This window comes from Typopeltis vanoorti, chromosome 6 (genome assembly GCF_054136105.1).
Source record: "Typopeltis vanoorti isolate ZY-2024b chromosome 6, IOZ_Tvanoo_1.0, whole genome shotgun sequence".
Taxonomy (NCBI): domain Eukaryota; kingdom Metazoa; phylum Arthropoda; class Arachnida; order Uropygi; family Thelyphonidae; genus Typopeltis; species Typopeltis vanoorti.
This window is the reverse complement of record NC_143554.1, coordinates 99504933-99525147: the sequence shown is the minus strand read 5'-3', so window position 1 is coordinate 99525147 and position 20215 is coordinate 99504933. Positions and strand designations below refer to the sequence as shown.

Genomic DNA, 20215 nt, shown 5'->3' with positions numbered 1-20215 from the left:
TTTCAACTCAGCATCATCAGAGCACAACACACATGTAAACGCGACAGTGAGTGAGTGAAACAATATAATTGCAAAAGACAAAAGATCTAAAGTCCTATTTTTTGGCGCCCTCTAACGAGAAGAAAAAAAAAACAAAAAAAAAAAAAACAGCAGTTATCCAGGAGTTTTTCTTAAAAAAAAACACAGCAGTTATCCAGGAGTTTTTCTTAGGATAACCGTCTCCCAAATTTTTGGCAAATTAATGCAACCATATTTGTTAAGGTTGGGGGAATTCTTCACAGCCATTGCTGACTCAAAAAATAATCTTTCAGATCTATAACGACTCCTAAATAGCACATTCATTTTCCTCCGTCTAATCCTGTGTGAAGAAGTGTCCAAAGCATGGTCTGCCAGTCCCGACTTGCCATAGTAATAGTAGCGAATGTATCTTTCATGTTCTTCCAGGCGGATGTTCACTGATCTTCCTGTTTGCCCATAATAGGCCAAATCACAGTCACACGGAACTTCATACACTCCTGGGTGTGCTAAAGGGTGAAGTTTATCCTTAGGCAAGCAGATCAGAGTTGCCATGTCAAGCTGGCAACTCTGATCCGCTCGCCTAAGGATAAACTGATGAATGCCTTAGTATCCCGTAATGCAAAGCATATCCTTTCAGATGTATATAATGCAATGCATTATGAGAAGGGCCACTTTCTCTAATCCAGAGTATTTTATAATAAGGTGTGACATGTTTTTGACTACTTGTGTTTGGGTAATATATGACTTCTGCATTACTTCAATCTTGTATCACTTCTGGGTATGGCTCCCACTGATAAGACCTGAATAAAGGTCGAAACTGGTCTGGGTAGTTGTCCTTCTCATAATACATTGCATTATACACATCTTAAAGGGTGTGTAGCTTGCGTTATGGGATACTAAGGCAATTGATGTGAAGTCATTATCCTCTATATACAAGTAGTCCAGTTGTGAAAATACTTCACACACACAAACATTGTTTGCTTACATTTGGATAAAGGATTAAACCAAGAATATAATTTCTTGGCATCCTTAATTTCTATAACGAAGTAGAAAAACTTTTACAAAAAGTTAATACTATTCCAAGACAACATCCAGGAGAAGTTATTTTTTTTTATTAGTGATTTGTATTTTTTTATTTTTTTTTTTATGAGTTACCAGTTAGAGGAACAAGTGACATAGTTGACTTTTGAGCAAGTTTATAAGCGGTTACTGGGTTACTGCCTATTCTACCAACTATAGGGAACATAGGAGAGTGCAGGATTTATGGATTTTCAGTGTCCATAAATACGGGGTTGTTTAACATGAATAGGTTTTAATTTGTTAATGAGATCTCTGGGGCAAGAAGTAATTATTTTCACTAATTATGAACTGTTTTCTTCTGAGACATAGTGGGGGTCAAGATCTGTGATTTGGTAAGTAGAATTGTCATTTAGAAGTGCCTGCATCTTTTTGTTGTAATCCTCTTGATTTGTAATTACAGTAGCACTACCCTTAGCTTCTGTAATCACAATAATTTTTTATTTTTATATAACTTTTCAAGGCAGCTATTTCTTTTTAGTATATTGCTTTAAGTTGTTTAGATTTGGTTAGGATGCCTGCCATAGCCAAGCAAACATTATTTGGCTATTGAAGGTAGCAGATGGTAGAACCATCTTCTATGTTCATTGTGAATTCTAGTTTGGAACTTGCTTAGTGAAGTTATGATCTTAACTGAGAATGTTTGTAGCTTTTTCCTTAAGCTCCTATGATGATAAATTTATAACCACACGATCTTGATAAAGTTACAGTCAGAGCAAAGTACATTAGCATTATTGAAGGATTTCAAATTTCTTCAACTTTTAACTTTTACCTGCTTTTAATTTTTTCTATTGACACTCAGAGATGTAATATAGGACAGTTCAAGATATAACATGTTTAACAGTTCTCCGTGCCTTGATGGTTTGTTTATTTTGGTGAGCTCTCTTCAAGTAGCTGCAAGCTCATGTAAAAGCACTGATTACTTTAGACAATACTCATCCATTGGTAAATATGATGTGCTTTTGCCATGTAGAAGTTTTCCTTGAATTTGAGAAAAGCAAGAATTATATTGATATCCCTCATCATTTACAGAAGTCTAACCTGTTTAGTTGTCTAACCAGTTTTAGTTTCAACTTACTGAATCATTGCACTTTGTATATCATCCCCATAAAATAAAAACTAGTCAATAAACGTATTTTTATAATTTAATGTTTTTGTGTTGTAATACTGTTGAAATAAGCTATAATATCCAACATCATCAAAGCCTGTCAACAAGAGAGCAAAAGCAGAACATGCAGAGGCAGGTAATGTCAGGAAGGTCTTCTCTAGTTCTTGATTGGCAAAATCCAATTGTTGTTCACCAGTTAGTTAACAGTTCTCCGGGTGTTGAAGAAGATTTGATTACCTTCTCCATTACTTTAGACAATACTGAGTATCTATGCTGGATATATACTTTTGTTTTACCTAGAGTTCTGAAATCTCAGATTCTCTTAAATTCCATTTAGCCAGGGCATGACTGTTGATATCAGTTTGAATCATTTTGCCATTAAAAATGACCTGATTGAATCACAAGATAAGCTCAAATTTAATTAAATTTCATCCAGCAAATCAGAGTTACTGCAATATATAATTCTGACTTTTGTCCCTTTGTGTTCTTACAAATAGTCCAGTTAAAATTTTAAATTTAGATGACTTATCCATTTGTAAGGATTATGAATACCAAATCTGAATAAAATTTATATCGAAACTCTTGAATAACTTAGATATGGATGAATATGGACCAGAGTGAAGGTTGACCTTCACTCTAGCAAGCTCTTAGTGACACATAAATTGTTATAGTAGATAGCTTGCTGTGATGAATTTGCTTTAGAATACTATTCTGACAGTCTTTTGTCAGAATAAACGTCATAAGCATTGTGTTTATGGAACTTTAGTAGGGACTTCTTCATACTGTTGTAGTGATTTCTTATAATGATGTTTACTGTAATAAATTAAGCTACAGTAAACATTGTTATAATGATGTTTTTATATCTGTGTTTGCTGTAGTGAGATTCAGCTCATTTCTAATAGGTGCTTAAACAATTTGCAAAATACTTAAAAATTGTAGTGTTTCTCTGCAATAAAAAACAAGTTTAGCACTGTGCCTTTGTCAGTGCACCTCACTCATTCCCTTTGGAGGAATCCTTTTTAGTCCAGATATTCCAGAACCTCAAATTCAACAATTATATCTGTTTATATTCAATGAAATGTGGAATGTTGCTTCATTTAAAAATATTGTTCTGTGCAGGAAATTGTTCTCATCTTCCCTATTTTTCACACATAATCATACTTGATTTAACTGTTGCACTGGCCTTGACATTTACATGTCATTAATTAGATGGCTGCAAAGTGTCCTTGAAAGTGAAATAACTTTGGATACAAGTGGTTAAAAATAGGCTGGGTTTCAGGTAACACGATGATTACGTAAGTGACCTTCAGATTTCATAGAAATAGCTCATGAACACAATCAATGGCTTCTTCAGCATATTCATGGGTAATTTGAGAACTTTTCTTAGTTCTCAGGTGTTCTGTAGACTTACATTTCTCAATATTGTGAGTTACTTTAACTGATCATAATACTACCTGATATATTTATCATCCTTAATATATTTCCCTACATTCTCATTGCACATAAATCACTGACTCAAATTTTATATACCATAAGGCAGTGTTTCTCAAAGTGTGGTATGCAGACCCCCAGGGGTCCGCGAAAGATCTTCAGGGGGTTCGTGGCAATTTTCGGCTATGCATCATTAACGCATGGAATAAAAATTTAAGTTTGAGATCGTAAAACGTTCCTATTGTATCACTGAATAAGGTACAGAGACATCTGCAGGCTGTGTAATATGTTTATCAACAAACAGTGCAATTAGAGACAACTGGGATAAAAACAGAACTAATGAATCGCATGACCCCTCCCACATAAAATGCTGTATAGTAGACAATCAAAACCATATGGTGCACTGGCAACATATGGTTTTGTTTGAGTCAACATGTTAAAACTAAGAAATATATAGTGAATGTGTTTAAGATATTATGGAATTCGGTTGAAGGGAATTAGCATTTCAACTGAACTGTTGGCTTGTCTTTGTCAATTAGTAGCGCGATCTTTTGTTAATACCGCACCAATCATATGAACGTCTTCATAGCTGCTTTATCTCTACTGGCCTACCATTGCTGTCTGTTTCGAGTTCTGCTTTCACTAGCCATTTATTGAAGGACTGTTCGTTAAATATGGTAATTTTTTTTTAGCTTTCAAATTCTTAGGTATGGATCACTGGTTAAAGACTGGATTTTTAAAATGCACAAAAGAGAGGAACATAGCAGATACAAGTAGCTGTCAGCAACAAGAAAATGTTGATATTGTATCTGGATCAAGTGAAATTGATAAGTGTGTGTCGTCTGACATCTCTAAAGAACCAACTAGGAAGAAGATGAGAAAACTTCATAAGTATGATATAAATTACTTGAAATGTGGATTTTCATTGATGGGAAATGAAGAGGAACCTATTCCATTATGTGTAATTTGCGGTGAAACTTTAAAAAATGAAAGCATGAAAACCATGTAATTTAAATCACCATTTTGAATCGAAACATAATGAATGCAAGGACAAACCTGTCGAATTTTTTCAAAATAAACCAAAAAATTTAAAAGAATCTCAAAAAGTGATGTCGATCGTGTCGAGGTGAAAATATGAAGGCTTTAGAAGCTTCATATTGTGTGTTGCTATTTTGCTATATTGTGTGTTGTATCATAATGTGTGTTGCGGAAACAATTGGTGAAACTTTGGTCAAGCCTGCAGCAAAAATAATAGCAGAAATTATGATCGGAGATAATGCAAAAAGATCTTTTAATTGGATTTGCCTTTCAAATAGTACCGTTGAATCACTGAAATGTCATCGAAAAGTCATCGAAGAATCACTGAAATGGCTGAAAATATAAAACAAACATTGTTATCCGATATACGTAAGAGTTGTTATTATGCGTTGCAGATAGATGAATCCACTGACATTACAAATTTTGCAAATCTTCTAGTGTTCGTTAGGTACGAAAAAAATCAAAAAATTCATGACGACCTTTTATATTGCCAACCCTTGCCAGAACATACAACAGGAGAAGAAATATTCAACAGTATAAATACCTTTATGCATCAAAACAAGCTTGATTGGAAAAGTTGTGTTGGAATAAGCACGGACGGAGCGAAATCCATGATCGGATCTAAAAAAAGGCTTGTTTCAAGGATTCAAGCTGTTGCACCAAATGCAAAGTTGACACACTGCTGCATACACAGGGATGCTTTGGCTACACATATGATGTCTACAGACCTAAGAAAAGTTCTTGATGAAGCTGTAAAAATCATAAATTATATTAAAGGCCGTCCTCTAAATTCTAGACTTTTCTCTCAACTTTGCAAAGAAATGGGAAGCAACTATACACAACTTCTTTTCCATACCGATGTTCTTTGACTTTCTCGTGGAAAAGTCCTTACTCGTTTATTTGAACTTTGGAATGAACTACAAGTTTTTCTTGATGAAAAGTTTGAATTGAAGAAGCATTTTCATAATTGGAAATGGCTCAATCAATTAGCATACGTGGCAGATATATTTACTGTATTAAATAGTCTTAATTTATCTTTACAAGGCAAGGAAATTTCTATATTTCATGTCCAAGATAAAGTGAACGCCACATTGGCAAAAATGAAGTTATGGCAAAAGCGGGTTGGTAATGGAGAATTTGACGGGTTTCCATCGCTTCATGAATTACTCACAACTTCAAATGAACAAATTGATGATGATGTGAAAATTACTATCATGCAGCATTTAAAAAGCTTACAAATGAATCTAGAAAAGTATTTCCCTGAATTGGACATTAATATTGAGCGGATAAGATACCCGTTCAATAAAAATAAATTTATGCCAAAGGGTCTATCATCAATAGAAGAAGAACAACTTTTAGAACTAGCTTCTGATGGTTTCCTAAAAAATAAATTCAGCGAGAATACAGAAAATAAGGGGATAAACATCCTTTGTTGTTTTATAGCCAGTAAGCGAAACTAAAGATCGATAACTACGATCTATAAGTTTCATGCCGAAAAACTATCGGCGAAGGCAATTCGAAGTAAAGGTGGAGCAAGCTCCCTCACTATTCTTGATATTTTCTCATAATGTAAAACACAGCTCCTAGAAGATGTAATACTGTCATTACATTATTAGGAGAGGTCACTACCCAGACCGGTTCCAACCTTTTTTGAGGTCTCATCAGTGAGTAGGTAGACCTGGAAGATATCAAAGCTTAGTGAAAAGAACGTGCATACCTTCACTATATGAATGCCATAAAGGTGTAATTATATTTTAGTTAAGATAAAAAGCCAAATGGCTAGTTTTCTGGCACCTTAATATAGAAAATAAGGGGATAAACATCCTTTGTTGTTTTATAGCCAGTAAGCGAAACTAAAGATCGATAACTACGATCTATAAGTTTCATGCCAAAAAACTATCGGCGAAGGCAATTCGAAGTAAAGGTGGAGCAAGTTCCCTCACTATTCTTGATATTTTCTCATAATGTAAAACACAGCTCCTAGGAGATGTAATACTGTCATTACATTATGAGGAGAGGTCACTACCTAGACCGGTTTCAACCTTTTTTGAGGTCTCATCAGTGAGTAGGTAGACCTGGAAGATATCAAAGCTTAGTGAAAAGAACTTGCATACCTTCACTATACGAATGCCATAAAGGTGTAATTATATTTTAGTTAGGATAAAAAGCCAAATGGCTTTTTATCTTAACTAAACTTGCCTTTTATCTTAACTTGCCTTCGCCGATAGTTTTTCGGCATGAAACTTATAGATCTTAGTTATCGATCTTTAGTTTCGCTTACTGGCTATAAAACAACAAAGGATGTTTATCCCCTTATTTTCTATATTAAGGTGCCAGAAAACTAGCCATTTGGCTTTTTATCTTAACTAAAATATAATTACACCTTTATGGCATTCGTATAGGGAAGGTATGTAAGTTCTTTTCACTAAGCTTTGATATCTATCTTCCAGGTCTACCTACTCACTGATGAGACCTCAAAAAAAGGTTGGAACTGGTCTGGGTAGTGACCTCTCCTCATAATGTAATGACAGTATTACATCTCCTAGGAGCTGTGTTTTACATTATGAGAAAATATCAAGAATAGTGAGGGAGCTTGCTCCACCTTTACTTCGAATTGCCTTTGCCGATAGTTTTTCGGCATGAAACTTATAGATCGTAGTTATCGATCTTTAGTTTCGCTTACTGGCTATAAAACAACAAAGGATGTTTATCCTCTTATTTTCTATATTAAGGTGCCAGAAAACTAGCCATTTGGCTTTTTATCTTAACAGCGAGAATACGTTATCATCATTTTGGCTACAAATACAGAATGAATTTCCTGAATTAACAGGTAAAGCTCTGAGGTTCATTTTTCTATTTCCAAGTTCATTTCTCTGCGAAGTTGGATTTTTGGCCCTTGTAGATATTAAGACGAAGAAGAGGAATCGCATTATAGATGTCGAACCGCATCTAAGATTGAAATTAACAACTATAGAGCCAACTTTTGCTGAAATTTTATCTCACCATAAGCAATTTCACTCCTCTCATTGATGATAAATTATTTCAAGTAAGTAAAACTTTATAGTATCTTTATAAAGTTTGTTCTATTAAAAATAAATCATATTTTTTGTTTACATGAACATCATCATCATCATCAAATTCCTGCCATGTACCCTCAAGGGGTGTACAGGATATGACAGTACTACATGAAAAAATTACATCATTACTAACTTCCTATCTACAATTTTCCTCCAAATCAGTCTGTTACTTGTTAAGACTCCAACATTACCAGATCTTATATTTCTATTGTCTAAGGTACTTTGTACCGTATCAATCCATCTATATCTTGGTCTTCCTCTGGGTCGTTTTCCTGCCAACCTGGCAGAGAACACTTGTTTTGCTAATCTTTCCTCTCCCATTCTATTTAAGTGACCGTATCACCTGAGATTACCTCTGCTAACGCATTCCTGGATGCTGACAATGTCAAGTTCTTTCCTAATATCCTCATTTTTAATATGATATTGCCATTGATGCCATCTGTTCACGCCTCTAATCTTTCTCAGGACTCTCATATCTGTGTTCTCTAGTCTTTGGTCAAGTGTTTTACTTCTGACCCAGCTCTCAGATCCATAAGTTAAAACTGGTTTGAACACAGTCTTGTATACAGCTAATTTAGTGTTCCGACTAATTTCTTTCTTATTCCATATGAATTTATTCAATTGACTTCCCACGATACCAGCTTTGCCGATTCTGTTGTCTATTTCTATATTTAGTTTACCATCTTCAGTAAAAATTGTGCCTAAGTAGCTGAAATGTTTTACTTGTTCCACAGGTTCTCCATTCACAACACAGTTGACATTTTCAATGATTCTGCCTATTTTCATTGTCTTTGTCTTTTTATTGCTGACCTTCATACCATATCTATTACAACAGCTATTCAATTTAGTCAGAGAATCTTGCAGACTTGTAGCGGATTTATTTAGAAGTATAACATCATCCGCATAAAGCAAAGAGCTGACATTAACATCTCCAATTTTGATATCATGTTTAATATCACTTTCCTTCATAATGTGATCCATATAGATAATGAATAACAGAGGGGATAATGTACATCCTTGTCTCACACCAGATTTAACATTAAACCATCTTCCTGTACTTCCTTCAATTCTAACTGCTGACTCACAACTCAAATAAAGACTAAGTATTGCTTGATATAATGCCCCATTGACACCATATAACTGCAGCGTATTGAATAGCTTCTCTCTTGGCACCTTGTCATATGCCTTTTCCAAATCGACAAAACTTAAATACAGATCTTTGTTATATTCCCATGCTTTCTCGACTATTTGTCGTAAAGTGAAGATCTGATCCTGACAGCCTCTATTTGGCCTGAATCCAGCTTGTTCTTCACCATGAACATATAAATTCAAATAAAATAGATATTTAATTTTTTAATATTTTAAATTAATTTATTCATTTTAATTAATTAATTTAATTATGGTTAATTAATTAAGTATTTTTAATTAATTATTTATTTTTAAAAATTAATTAATTATTATTTTTAATTAATTAATTAGGGATACTTGGTAATAATGAAAATTTAAGAAGGGGTCCGCAGATATCTGAAGTTTAAGAAACTGCAATAAGGCAACTGAGCTGTATGTTGAACCATCACTATCTTGATGGTTAATGATTAGAATGGAATAGGCATGCAAGTGCAAAAAAAAAAACTTTTGGGATAGGTGAACAGGTGTTTTAGGCTAATAATCAACAGTTTGTTATAAAAAAAATATATGCATTTAAAATGTTGACATTCTCTTTTGTGGAAGTACTATATTTTTTTGTGGTGATAGATCCATATCAAAAAGGGTCAAGTTATTTACTGATGTTTTTTCTGCTTTCTGGTGAGAAAAAACTGATGAAGTTCCAGAATTTTTTTCCACTTTCTAATTAGCGAGAATCAGCATAATGACAATTTAAAATCAATGCTCTGTCCACTGCATAATGCAGCATCATACAAATTGAAACACTAGAATACCAGAAAAATCTCCACATGTTAATTAACAACTCATTTGTTCAAGTTCCAGCCTACCCTGGATATTTCTAACAGTCGTTAGATGACAGATTTTTATTACCCAGTGTTGTAACACCACCACCACCAGATTGCTTATTTGGAGATCTTAGTTGGCCAAGAATTCTCAGCATGTTAATTTTTGTGCTATCCCAAGTATTAATGTGATATAGATTCTCTACATTTCTTAGGTGGATTACCATTAAAAAAATCTTGCATCAAAAAGGTCCATTAATTCTTAGCAATAACTGGAATTTGTATTTTAGAGTTTAACTTTAGTTTTTGGTTCTAGTTTGAATTCACATTTTAAAAATAGTTACATTTTGTTTATGTTATTCATGATTTTTTTTTAGTTCCAAACTGGACACGTAGACCAAGAGAAACTGCTCCCTCTGAAAGAGTGGAAGGAAGCATTGATACACCTTTAGATGCTGCAATTTGGTTACAACATTTTTATTCACAGAATAAAATCCTTTTAGGGGAACTAAATGTAAGTCAAATGAATAAAATGTTTTACAATCTAATATTGTAATTGAAAAAAAAAAAAAAAAAAATATATATATATATATATGTCCGCGCGGTTAGCCTAGTGGCTATGCGCTTCGCAACCATATGCCTGGGGAAGGAGTGTCCTAGGTTCGATTCCCGTCGGTGACGTGAGGAGCTGAAGGATCTTCTTCAGCCATAGCCAAGTTAGCCAGTCTTGGGCGTGAACAGCAGGGTTTTTTCCCCAGTTTATTTTGGGGTTTTTCATCCCGCAAAGCAGGCAAACTGGCCTTGAGAACTTAACACTACAGGCCATAGGATACACCGGGGCATAGGGCTGACCACCTTATCCTGTAAACGGAGTGAGGTCCGATGATCAATGGACCCTCGACACCGCAAGGTAAAAGAGGGTATAAAGAAGATGAGATATATATATATCATCATCATCATCAAATTCCTGCCATGTACCCTCAAGGGGTGTACAGGATATGATAGTACTACATGAAAAAAATTACATCATTACTAACTTCCTATCTACAATTTTCCTCCAAATCAGTCTGTTACTTGTCAAGACTCCAACATTATCAGATCTTATATTTCTATCGTGTAAGGCACTTTGTACCGTATCAATCCACCTATATCGTGGTCTTCCTCTGGGTTGTTTTCCTGCCAACCTGTCAGAGAACACTTGTTTTGCTAATCTTTCCTCGCCAATTCTGTTTAAGTGACCATACCACCTGAGATTAGCTCTGCTAATGCATTCCTGGATGCTGACAATGTCAAGTTCTTTCCTAATATCCTCATTTTTAATATGATATTGCAATTGATGCCATCTGTTCATGCCTATAATCTTTCTCAGGACTCTCATATCTGCGGTCTCTAGTCTTTGGTCAAGTGTTTTACTTCTGGCCCAGCTCTCAGATCCATAAGTTAAAACTGGTTTGAACACTGTCTTGTATACAGCTAATTTAGTGTTCCGACTAATTTCTCTTTTATTCCATATGAATTTATTCAACTGACTTCCCACCATACCAGCTTTGCTGATTCTATTGTCTATTTCTATATTTAATTTACTATCTTCAGTAAAAATCGTGCCTAAGTAGCTGAAATGTTTTACTTGTTCCACAGGTTCTCCATTCACAACACAGTTGATATTTTCAATGATTCTGCCTATTTTCATTGTCTTTGTCTTTTTATTGCTGACCTTCATACCATATCTATTACAACAGTTATTCAGTTTAGTCAGAGAATCTTGCAGACTTGTAGGGGATTTATTTAGAAGTATAACATCATCCACATAAAGAAAAGAGCTGACATTAACATCTCCAATTTTGATATCATGTTTAATACCACTTTCCTTCATAATGTGATCCATATAGATAATGAATAACAGAGGGGGATAATGTACATCCTTGTCTCACACCAGATTTAACATTAAACCATATTCCTCTACTTCCTTCAATTCTAACTGCTGACTTACAACTCAAATAAAGACTAAGTATTGCTTGATATAATGCTCCATTGACACCATATTACTGCAGCGTATTGAATAGCTTCTCTCTTGGCACCTTGTCATATGCCTTTTCCAAATCGACAAAATTTAAATACAAATCTTTGTTATATTATGTTATATGCTTTCTCGACTATTTGTCGTAAAGTGAAGATCTGATCCTGACCGCCTGTATTTGGCCTGAATCCAGCTTGTTCTTCACCAAGCTTTTCTTCCACAATTCTTCTCAACCGTTTCTCAAGTATACTTGCATAGATCTTGCCAGGAACACTAAGTAGGGAAATATGTCTGTGATTCTCACATTCAGTTTTATTTCCCTTTTTATATATTGGTACTATGAGAGAGCTCTACTCCAATCATTGGGAATTCATCCCTCTGTCCAGGCTTTCTGAACTATGCAGTGCAGCCACTGTATGACTCTTATACCACTATACTTCAGCATTTCTGGTCGAATATCATCTACTCCTGCTGCCTTTCCACATTTCAAGCCTTTGATGGCTTTTTCTACTTCAAGTATGGATATGTATTCCTGACTGCATGCCTGGTCAGTGTTTTTTATCACTGTGCTATCATCACTGCTTGTTTCATTTAGCAGTTTTTCAAAGTAATTACTCCATACTTCAAGGATATCTTTTTCTTCCGTTTTCATGTCACCTTTATCATCTCTAACTCCTTTTACAGCACTCTTTCCTCCATTCCTAAGCTTCTTCAACAACCTCCAGAATATTTTGTCACCTTCTTGATATTTATTTTCTATATTCTTGCTAAAGTCCTCCCATGACTTTTGTTTAGCTAGTTTTACACAGTGTTTAGCATTCTTGCATTTGTCTCTATATTCTCTAAGAGCACAAGCTGACTTATTTGCCAGGAACTTTTGATATGCTTTCTTCTTTTCCTTCACTGCCTCTTTAACTTCCTGTGTCCACCAAGGAGTTCTGATTTTTTTATCCTTGCAGACAACCTCACCACATGCCTCTCTGGCAGAATCAATCAATGTTTTCTTCAGAATTTGCCATTGAATCTCCAAGGTTTGATTCCTGTTCTCAAACTCTATCATTTTTTCTTCAATAATCTTTGTGTATTTTAGTCTACAGTTCACATCTGAGAGCTGCTCAACTTTTATTTGCTTTAAAACTTTCTTACATGTTATTCTTTTCAATGTGAAATTCAATTTTATCCTGCTCAAGACTAAATAGTGATCGCTTCCAATTTCAAATCCTCTGTACCCTCTAGTGTCCTGCACCAGGAAGAAAACATCACTATCAACAGTAACATAGTCAATGAGACTTTTCTTATTCCTAGCCTCTTCTCTCCATGTGAATTTGTGCACATTTTTATGTTGGAACATGATGTTAGTAATAACCAGTCCATGTCCTGAGCAGAAATCCAACAGATATTTGCCATTATTATTAGCTTTGCTCTTTTCTCCAAATTTTCCCAAAATATTTTTGTATGTCTCATAATCATTCCCTACTCTGCTATTTAGATCCCCAACAAGGACCAACTTTTCCTTTTTCATTGTGTCAGTTGCTTTTTCTAAAGCCTCAAAAAATTCTTCCACTTCTACCTTAGTAGAACCTTCTGTGGGACCATAGGCACAAATAAGTCTCATTGTCCAGTTCCCCATTCTCATATTTTGCCCACATTACTCTACTTGAGACTGACTGCCATTCAAGAAGATTAGCCTCGTATTTTGTGTTGAATACTATAGCTACAACTTCTTTTCCTTGATTGTCTTGATTGTCATATATATATATATACATATACCAAAATGAGAATATAATCGACTCTCACTATAATAACTCATAGGGACCAGTAAGAATAGGAATAGTTTGTTGTAGTAGATAGCTTGCGATAGCGAATTTCTTTTAGCACACTATTGTACCTGTAGGCTCTGGTCAGGGCTTTTCAGTAATTTGTTATAGTGTTCACTGTAGTGAGTTAACTATTCTTGAGAAAATTTCATTTATATTTATTTTACAGATTTTGCACTGCAGTTGCTTTATTGCAAAAGTTGTACATAACTAAGACATTTTACAGAAATTCCGCATTTTAAATTTTCTTTGAATATATATATAAACACATGTTCAGGTTTTATATATATGCTGGAAGAAATTTTAAATTGATATGAACATATCACTAATAATTGTTGTATTAACTTCATCATCATCAAATTCCTGCCGTGTACCCTCAAGGGGTGTACAGGATGTACTACATGAAAAATTTACATCATTATATACTTCCTATCTACAATTTTCCTCCAGATCAGTCTGTTACTTGTCAAGACTCCAATATTATCAGATCTTATATTTCTGTCCTCTAAGGCACTTTTTACTGTATCAATCCACCTATAACTTGGTCTTCCTCTGGGTTGTTTTCCTGCCAACCTGGCAGAGAACACTTATTTTGCTCATCTTTCCTCACTCATTCTGTTTAAGTGACCATACCACCTGAGATTAGCTCTGCTAATACATTCCTGGATGTTGACAATGTCAAGTTCTTTCCCAATATCATCGTTTTTAATATGATATTGCTATTGATGCCATCTGTTCACGCCTCTAATCTTTCTCAGGATTCTCATATCTGCGGTCTCTAGTGTTTGGTAAAGTGATTTACTTCTGACCCAGCTCTCAGATCCATAAGTTAAAACTGGTTTGACACTGTCTTGTATACAGCTAATTTAGTGTTCCGACTAATTTCTCTCTTATTCCATATGAATTTATTCAGTTGACTTCCTACCATACCAGCTTTATTGATTCTGTTGTCTATTTCCATATTTAATTTACCATCTTCACTAAAAATCGTGCCTAAGTAGTTGAAATGTTTTACTTGTTCCACAGGTTCTCCATTCACAGCGCAGTTGACATTTTCAACGATTCTGCCTATTTTCATTGCCTTTGTCCTTTTTATTGCTGAGCTTCATACCATATCTATTACAACTGTTATTCAATTTAGTCAGGAATCTTGCAAACTTGTAGCGGATTTATTTAGAAGTATACATCGTCCGCAAAAAGCAAACAGTTGACATTAACATCTCCAATTTTGATATCAGGTTTAATACAACTTTCCTTCATAATGTGATCCATATAGATAATAAATAACAGAGGGGATAATGTACATCCTTGTCTCACACCAGATTTAACATTAAACCATCTTCCTGTACTTCCTTCAATTCTAACTGCTGACTTACAACTCAAATAAAGACTAAGTATTGCTTGATATAATGCCCCATTGACACCATATAACTGTGGCGTTTTGAAAAGCTCCTCTTTTGACACCTTGTCATATGCCTTTTCCAGCAAAACTCAAATAGAGATCTTTGTTATATTCCCATGATTTCTCAACTATTTATCGTAAAGTGTAGATCTGATCCTGACAGCCTCTATTTGGCCTGAATCCAGCTTGTTCTTCAGCAAGCTTTTCTTCCACAATTCTTCTCAACCGTTTCTCAAGTATACTTGCATAGATCTTGCCAGGAACACTAAGTAGGGAAATATGTCTGTGATTCTCACATTCAGTTTTATTTCCCTTTTTATATATCGGTACTATGAGAGCTCTACTCCAATCATTGGGAATTCATCCCTCTGTCCAGTCCTTCTGAACTATGCAGTGCAGTCACTGTAAGACTTTTATACCACCATACTTCAGCATTTCTGGTCGAATATCATCTACTCCTGCTGCCTTTCCACATTTCAGCCTTTGATGGCTTTTTCTACTTCAAGTATGGATATGTATTTCTGTATGCCTGTTGAATGTTTTTTTACCACTGTGCTATCACTGCTTGTTTCATTTAGCAATTTCTCTAAGTAATTACTCCATAGCATATCTTTTTCTCCTGTTTTCATGTCACCTTTATCATCTCTACCTCCTTTTACAGTACTCTTTCCTCTATTTTAAAGCTTCTTCAACAACCTCCAGAATATTTTCCCACCTTCTTGATATTTATTTTCTATGTTCTTGCCAATGGGTTACAACAAATTATTCAAAGAATTGAAAACTCTTGTAAAGAGTATGGACTAAGGATTAACACAAAAAAGACCAAGATAATGATAATGGGTAGAAAAATAGGAGATAATGTAAAAATAAGATGTGGAGGAAAGATTTCAATATTTAGATAGCTGGATCTCAGAGAAATGAACTACAGAGTTGGACATTAGAAATAGAATAGGCAAAGCTAAATCAGCATTTATGGAAATGAAGAGAATTTTAATAAACAAGAACACTAAAATAGGCGTTAGAATTGGAATAGTTAAAAGCAACAGTTTGGAGTATTGCAAATTATGGAAGTGAGTCATGGACACTCAGAAAGAGAGATATGGAAAGAAAAAATATAGAAAGATGGAAAAGATTAGCTATACAGAAAGAATATCAAATCAAGAAGTTTTAAGACAAGTTGGGATGGAAAGAACACTGCTAAAGAATATTATGCAAAGAAAGACCAGATTTGCAGGACATCTTCTGAGAGGTTCTTCGGAACACCTGACAAGAACTATATTACAAGGGAAAGTTGAGGGGAGGAGTAGATGTGGAAGACCAACTAGAGAGTGGTTTAATGATATCGTGGAATGGACTGGTTTAAGAATGATGGAAGCGACAGACAGAGAGAAATGGAGAATAGCTGCTCATCTGCTGCAACCCTCTTGCTAGAGGATGCTACCGGACGACGACGATGTTCTTGTTAAAGTCCTCCCCATGACTTTTGTTTAGCTTTCTTACAGCTTACAAGCTTTCTTACATTTGTCTCTGTATTCTCTAAGAGCCCAAGCTGACTTATTTGCCAGGAACTTTTGATATGCTTTCTTCTTTTCCTTCACTGCCTCTTTAACTTCCTGTGTCCACCATGGAGTTCTGATTTTTCTATCCTTGCAGACAACCTCACCACATGCCTCTCTGGCTGAATCAATCAAGGTTTTCTTCAAGGCTTGCCACCGAATCTCCAAGGTTTGGTTCCTGTTCTCAAACTCTCATTTTTTTTTTCAATCTTATTATTTTCAATTTTAGTCTACAGTTCACTTCTGAGAGCTGCTCAACTTTTATTCGCTTTAAAACTTTCTTACATGTTATTCTCTATACACTCTGGTGTCCTGCACAAGGGAGAAAACATCACTATCAACAATAACATAATTAAAAGAAACACACGTATTAACCACAGTGAAAATTATTTAATTGTAAATATTTCATCCTGAGTATCTTAGGACATCATCAGTACAGTAATAATAGGAATAACATACAGTTAGGGCGCATGATTACAATAGAATCTCATTAAATGTGCGTAACGTGTTACAGAAATTTAAAAAAAAATAAAAATAAAATTATTTAACACAATTTTGTATGACAGTTTCCCATACTTTAGGAATAGTAAGAACGTCGTTGCGGTTTAAGTTTGGTCTGTGTATTAAGGCTTCAGAACTTTCTTTGTATAAACATTCATGTTTATATAAAAATCTATCTAAAAGTTTAGACTTTTACCAATGGATCCTATGGTTTGGATTTTCAATTCCAGATTGAGAGAGGCCAGATTTTTGCGGTTTAAAAAGACGAATGTGGTCTTGATGTTCCGAGATGTGTTTCTGAGCAGACCTACCTGTCTGTCCAAAGTAAGACGATTTTCATGAGCATGGAATCTCATAAACGCCAGGCAACATCAAAGGTGAGAGTTTGTCCTTAGGAGAAGGTAACAAGTTGTAAATTTGGTTGATAGGTTTGTAAGTAGTGGCAAAATTGTATTTCTTCATAATTTTAGAAAGACGTTCAGAGATGCCTTTGACATAAGGTGTGGGAAACCTATGGACTTTTTCCTGTCTAGTTTGTTGTGTGGAGAAGTGACTGATGATTTTTTGAGTTGTTTTAGGATTATATCCATTTAAGATGGCTGTATTTTTGATTATTCCAGATTTCTGAGATGGATGACAAGCGGAAGAATTGTGAATGAAGCGACCTGAGAATGTAGGCTTGCAAAAGACAGACATGGCGATGGAACCGTCTTCTTTTCTTTGGATGTGCAAATCCAAAAAGGAGAAACCTTGTGGAGATTCTTTTTCTAATGTAAAGTTGATACGTTAATGAAGAAGGTTAATTTTATCTCGAAACAGTTGTAATTCATGTTCAGGATGATCCCAGACTGCGTCATCGGCATATCTTAACCAAATTTTTGGTTTGGGTTCAAAAGTGAATATTTTTTCCTCAAGGTGTTCCAGAAACAAGTTTGCTAGGTTTGGTGATAAAGGCGATCCCATTGCTGTTCCTTCTTCTTGCTTGTGAATTTGACCTTTCCCGGTGAAGTAACCTGATGCAATAACAAACTTGAACAATTAAGAAGGAAATTTTTGAGTTAGTAATTCTATTGTTTCTTTATGGGGAATGTTTGTGAAGAGGGAGACAATGTCAAAGCTGATTAACAAGTCAGTTTTTGATAGTTGAATGTCTTTAATTTTTGTGTGAAACTCAGTAGAATTTTTGATTGAAGAGACTGAGTGGCCTGTGTGAGGGCTGAGAAAGTTAGATAAGAATCTTGATAACTTGTAAGTTGGACTGCTGATACAGTCTACGACGGGTCTAAGTGGAACATTAGTTTTGTGTGGCTTACTTAAGCCATAAATTCTAGGAGGTCTTGCGTGGTATGTCTTAAGTTTTTTGATTGTTTCTTCATCTAAGGAGGAAGTTTCATTAAGTAACTTATTTAATTTTCTGAGTTGACGTTTTGTAGGATCATAATCCAATTTGGCATAAGTATTACGATCTCGAAGAAGTAAATTCATTTTTCGGGCATATGAGTTTGTATCAAGAACCACAGTGGTATTTCCTTTATCAACTCTGGTAATGGTTATGTTTTTATTACGTTTTAAGGAAATAATAGCTTTCAATTCTGATGGTGGGATATTTAATTTTGGCATTGTAGATCACTTTGGCTACTTCAAATCGAAGTCTGTTGGCTTCAATACTGGAGAGATGGTTGACATTTCTTTCTATATTATGTATGAAGTCTAAATATGGGAAACATTTTGGTGAAATCGCAAATTTATGGCCTCTTGCTAGAACATTTAATTCATCTTTTGTTAGTGGACAGTTAGATAAATTGACTACCCATTTTTCCATTGGTAATTTGTTAGTGATCTTTTTTGGTCGATTTAATAGATTAAGGTATTTATTATGTAGAGCACTATTGCTTTTATCAAAAGCTTTTTTTCCTGAATTCTTTGAGACAGTTATAATTAATTGTAGCGATTCTTGATTTAACTTATTTGACAAGTCTGTTTCTAGTTCTGTAATATTTAAATTGTTTGTTGCTAATTCATGCTTAGAAACTCATAACTGATTGAGTAGTAAGGAATGACTTGCTTTTTGATAGATTTTATGGGCACCTGGAGATTTTGATGGCTTCCTTCAGTTTTGCAAAGGTTGGAATGAGATTATTGCATCTGCACTTTTTTAAAAAAAAGATTCTAGCTCATAGCTTACCCTGTTTTAATTGGAGTTTTCCTAGTAAGTTTGTCTTCTGCGCTGTCATTGTTTCTAGAACACCTTGAGGAAAAAATATTCACTTTTGAACCTAAACCAAAAATTTGGTTAAGATATGTCGATGATGTATTTGCAGTCTGGGATCATCCCGAACATGAATTACAACTGTTTCTAGATAAAATTAACCTTCTTCGTCAATGTGTCAACTTTACTTTAGAAAAAGAATCTCCACAAGGTATCTCCTTTTTGGATTTACACATCCAAAGAAAAGAAGACGGTTCCATCGCCGCATCTGTCTTTCGCAAGCCTACATTCTCAGGTCGCTACATTCACAATTCTTCTGCTCATCATCCATCTCAGAAATCTGGAATTATTAAGTCACTAGTTTCCAGAGCACACAAATTCTGCTCCTCTGAAGAATCTTTAAACCAGGATTAGAAGTAATCAAAAATACAGCCATCTTAAATGGATATAATCCTAAAACAACTCAAAAAATCATCAAAACTAGACAGGAAGAAGTCCATAGGATTCCCATACCTTATGTCAAAGGCATCTCCGAACGTCTTTCTAAAATTATGAAGACATACAATTTTGCCACTACTTACAAACCTATCAACCAAATTTACAACTTGTTACCTTCTCCTAAGGACAAACTCTCACCTTTGATGTTGCCTGGCGTTTATGAGATTCCATGCTCATGCAAATTATCTTACTTTGGACAGACAGGTAGGTCTGTTCAGAAACGCATCTCGGAACATCAAGACCACATTCGTCTTCTTAAACCGCAGAAATCTGGCCTCTCTCAACACGGAATTGAAAATCCAAACCATAGGATCCATTGGGAAAAGTCTAAACTTTTACATAGATCTTTATATAAACATGAACGTTTATAAAAAGAAAGTTCTGAAGCCCTACTACACAGACCAAACTTAAACCACAATGAAGTTCTTACTATTCCTAAAGTATGGGAAACTGTCATACAAAATTGTGTTAAATAATTTTTTTTTTTTTTTAATTTCTGTAACACGTTACGCACATT

At 34.8% G+C, this 20215-nt stretch overlaps 1 protein-coding gene across 1 annotated transcript in view; it reads left to right on the top strand.

Moving 5' to 3' along the window:
- The window catches only part of mRpS29 (mitochondrial ribosomal protein S29), a 139123-nt gene that overhangs the window by 61850 nt on the left and 57058 nt on the right, over positions 1-20215 (top strand). Inside the window, exon 6 of the mRNA XM_090395055.1 lies at positions 10076-10212. Coding sequence (XP_090251181.1) covers positions 10076-10212 — 137 coding nt within the window. The remainder of the gene's footprint in view (positions 1-10075; positions 10213-20215) is intronic.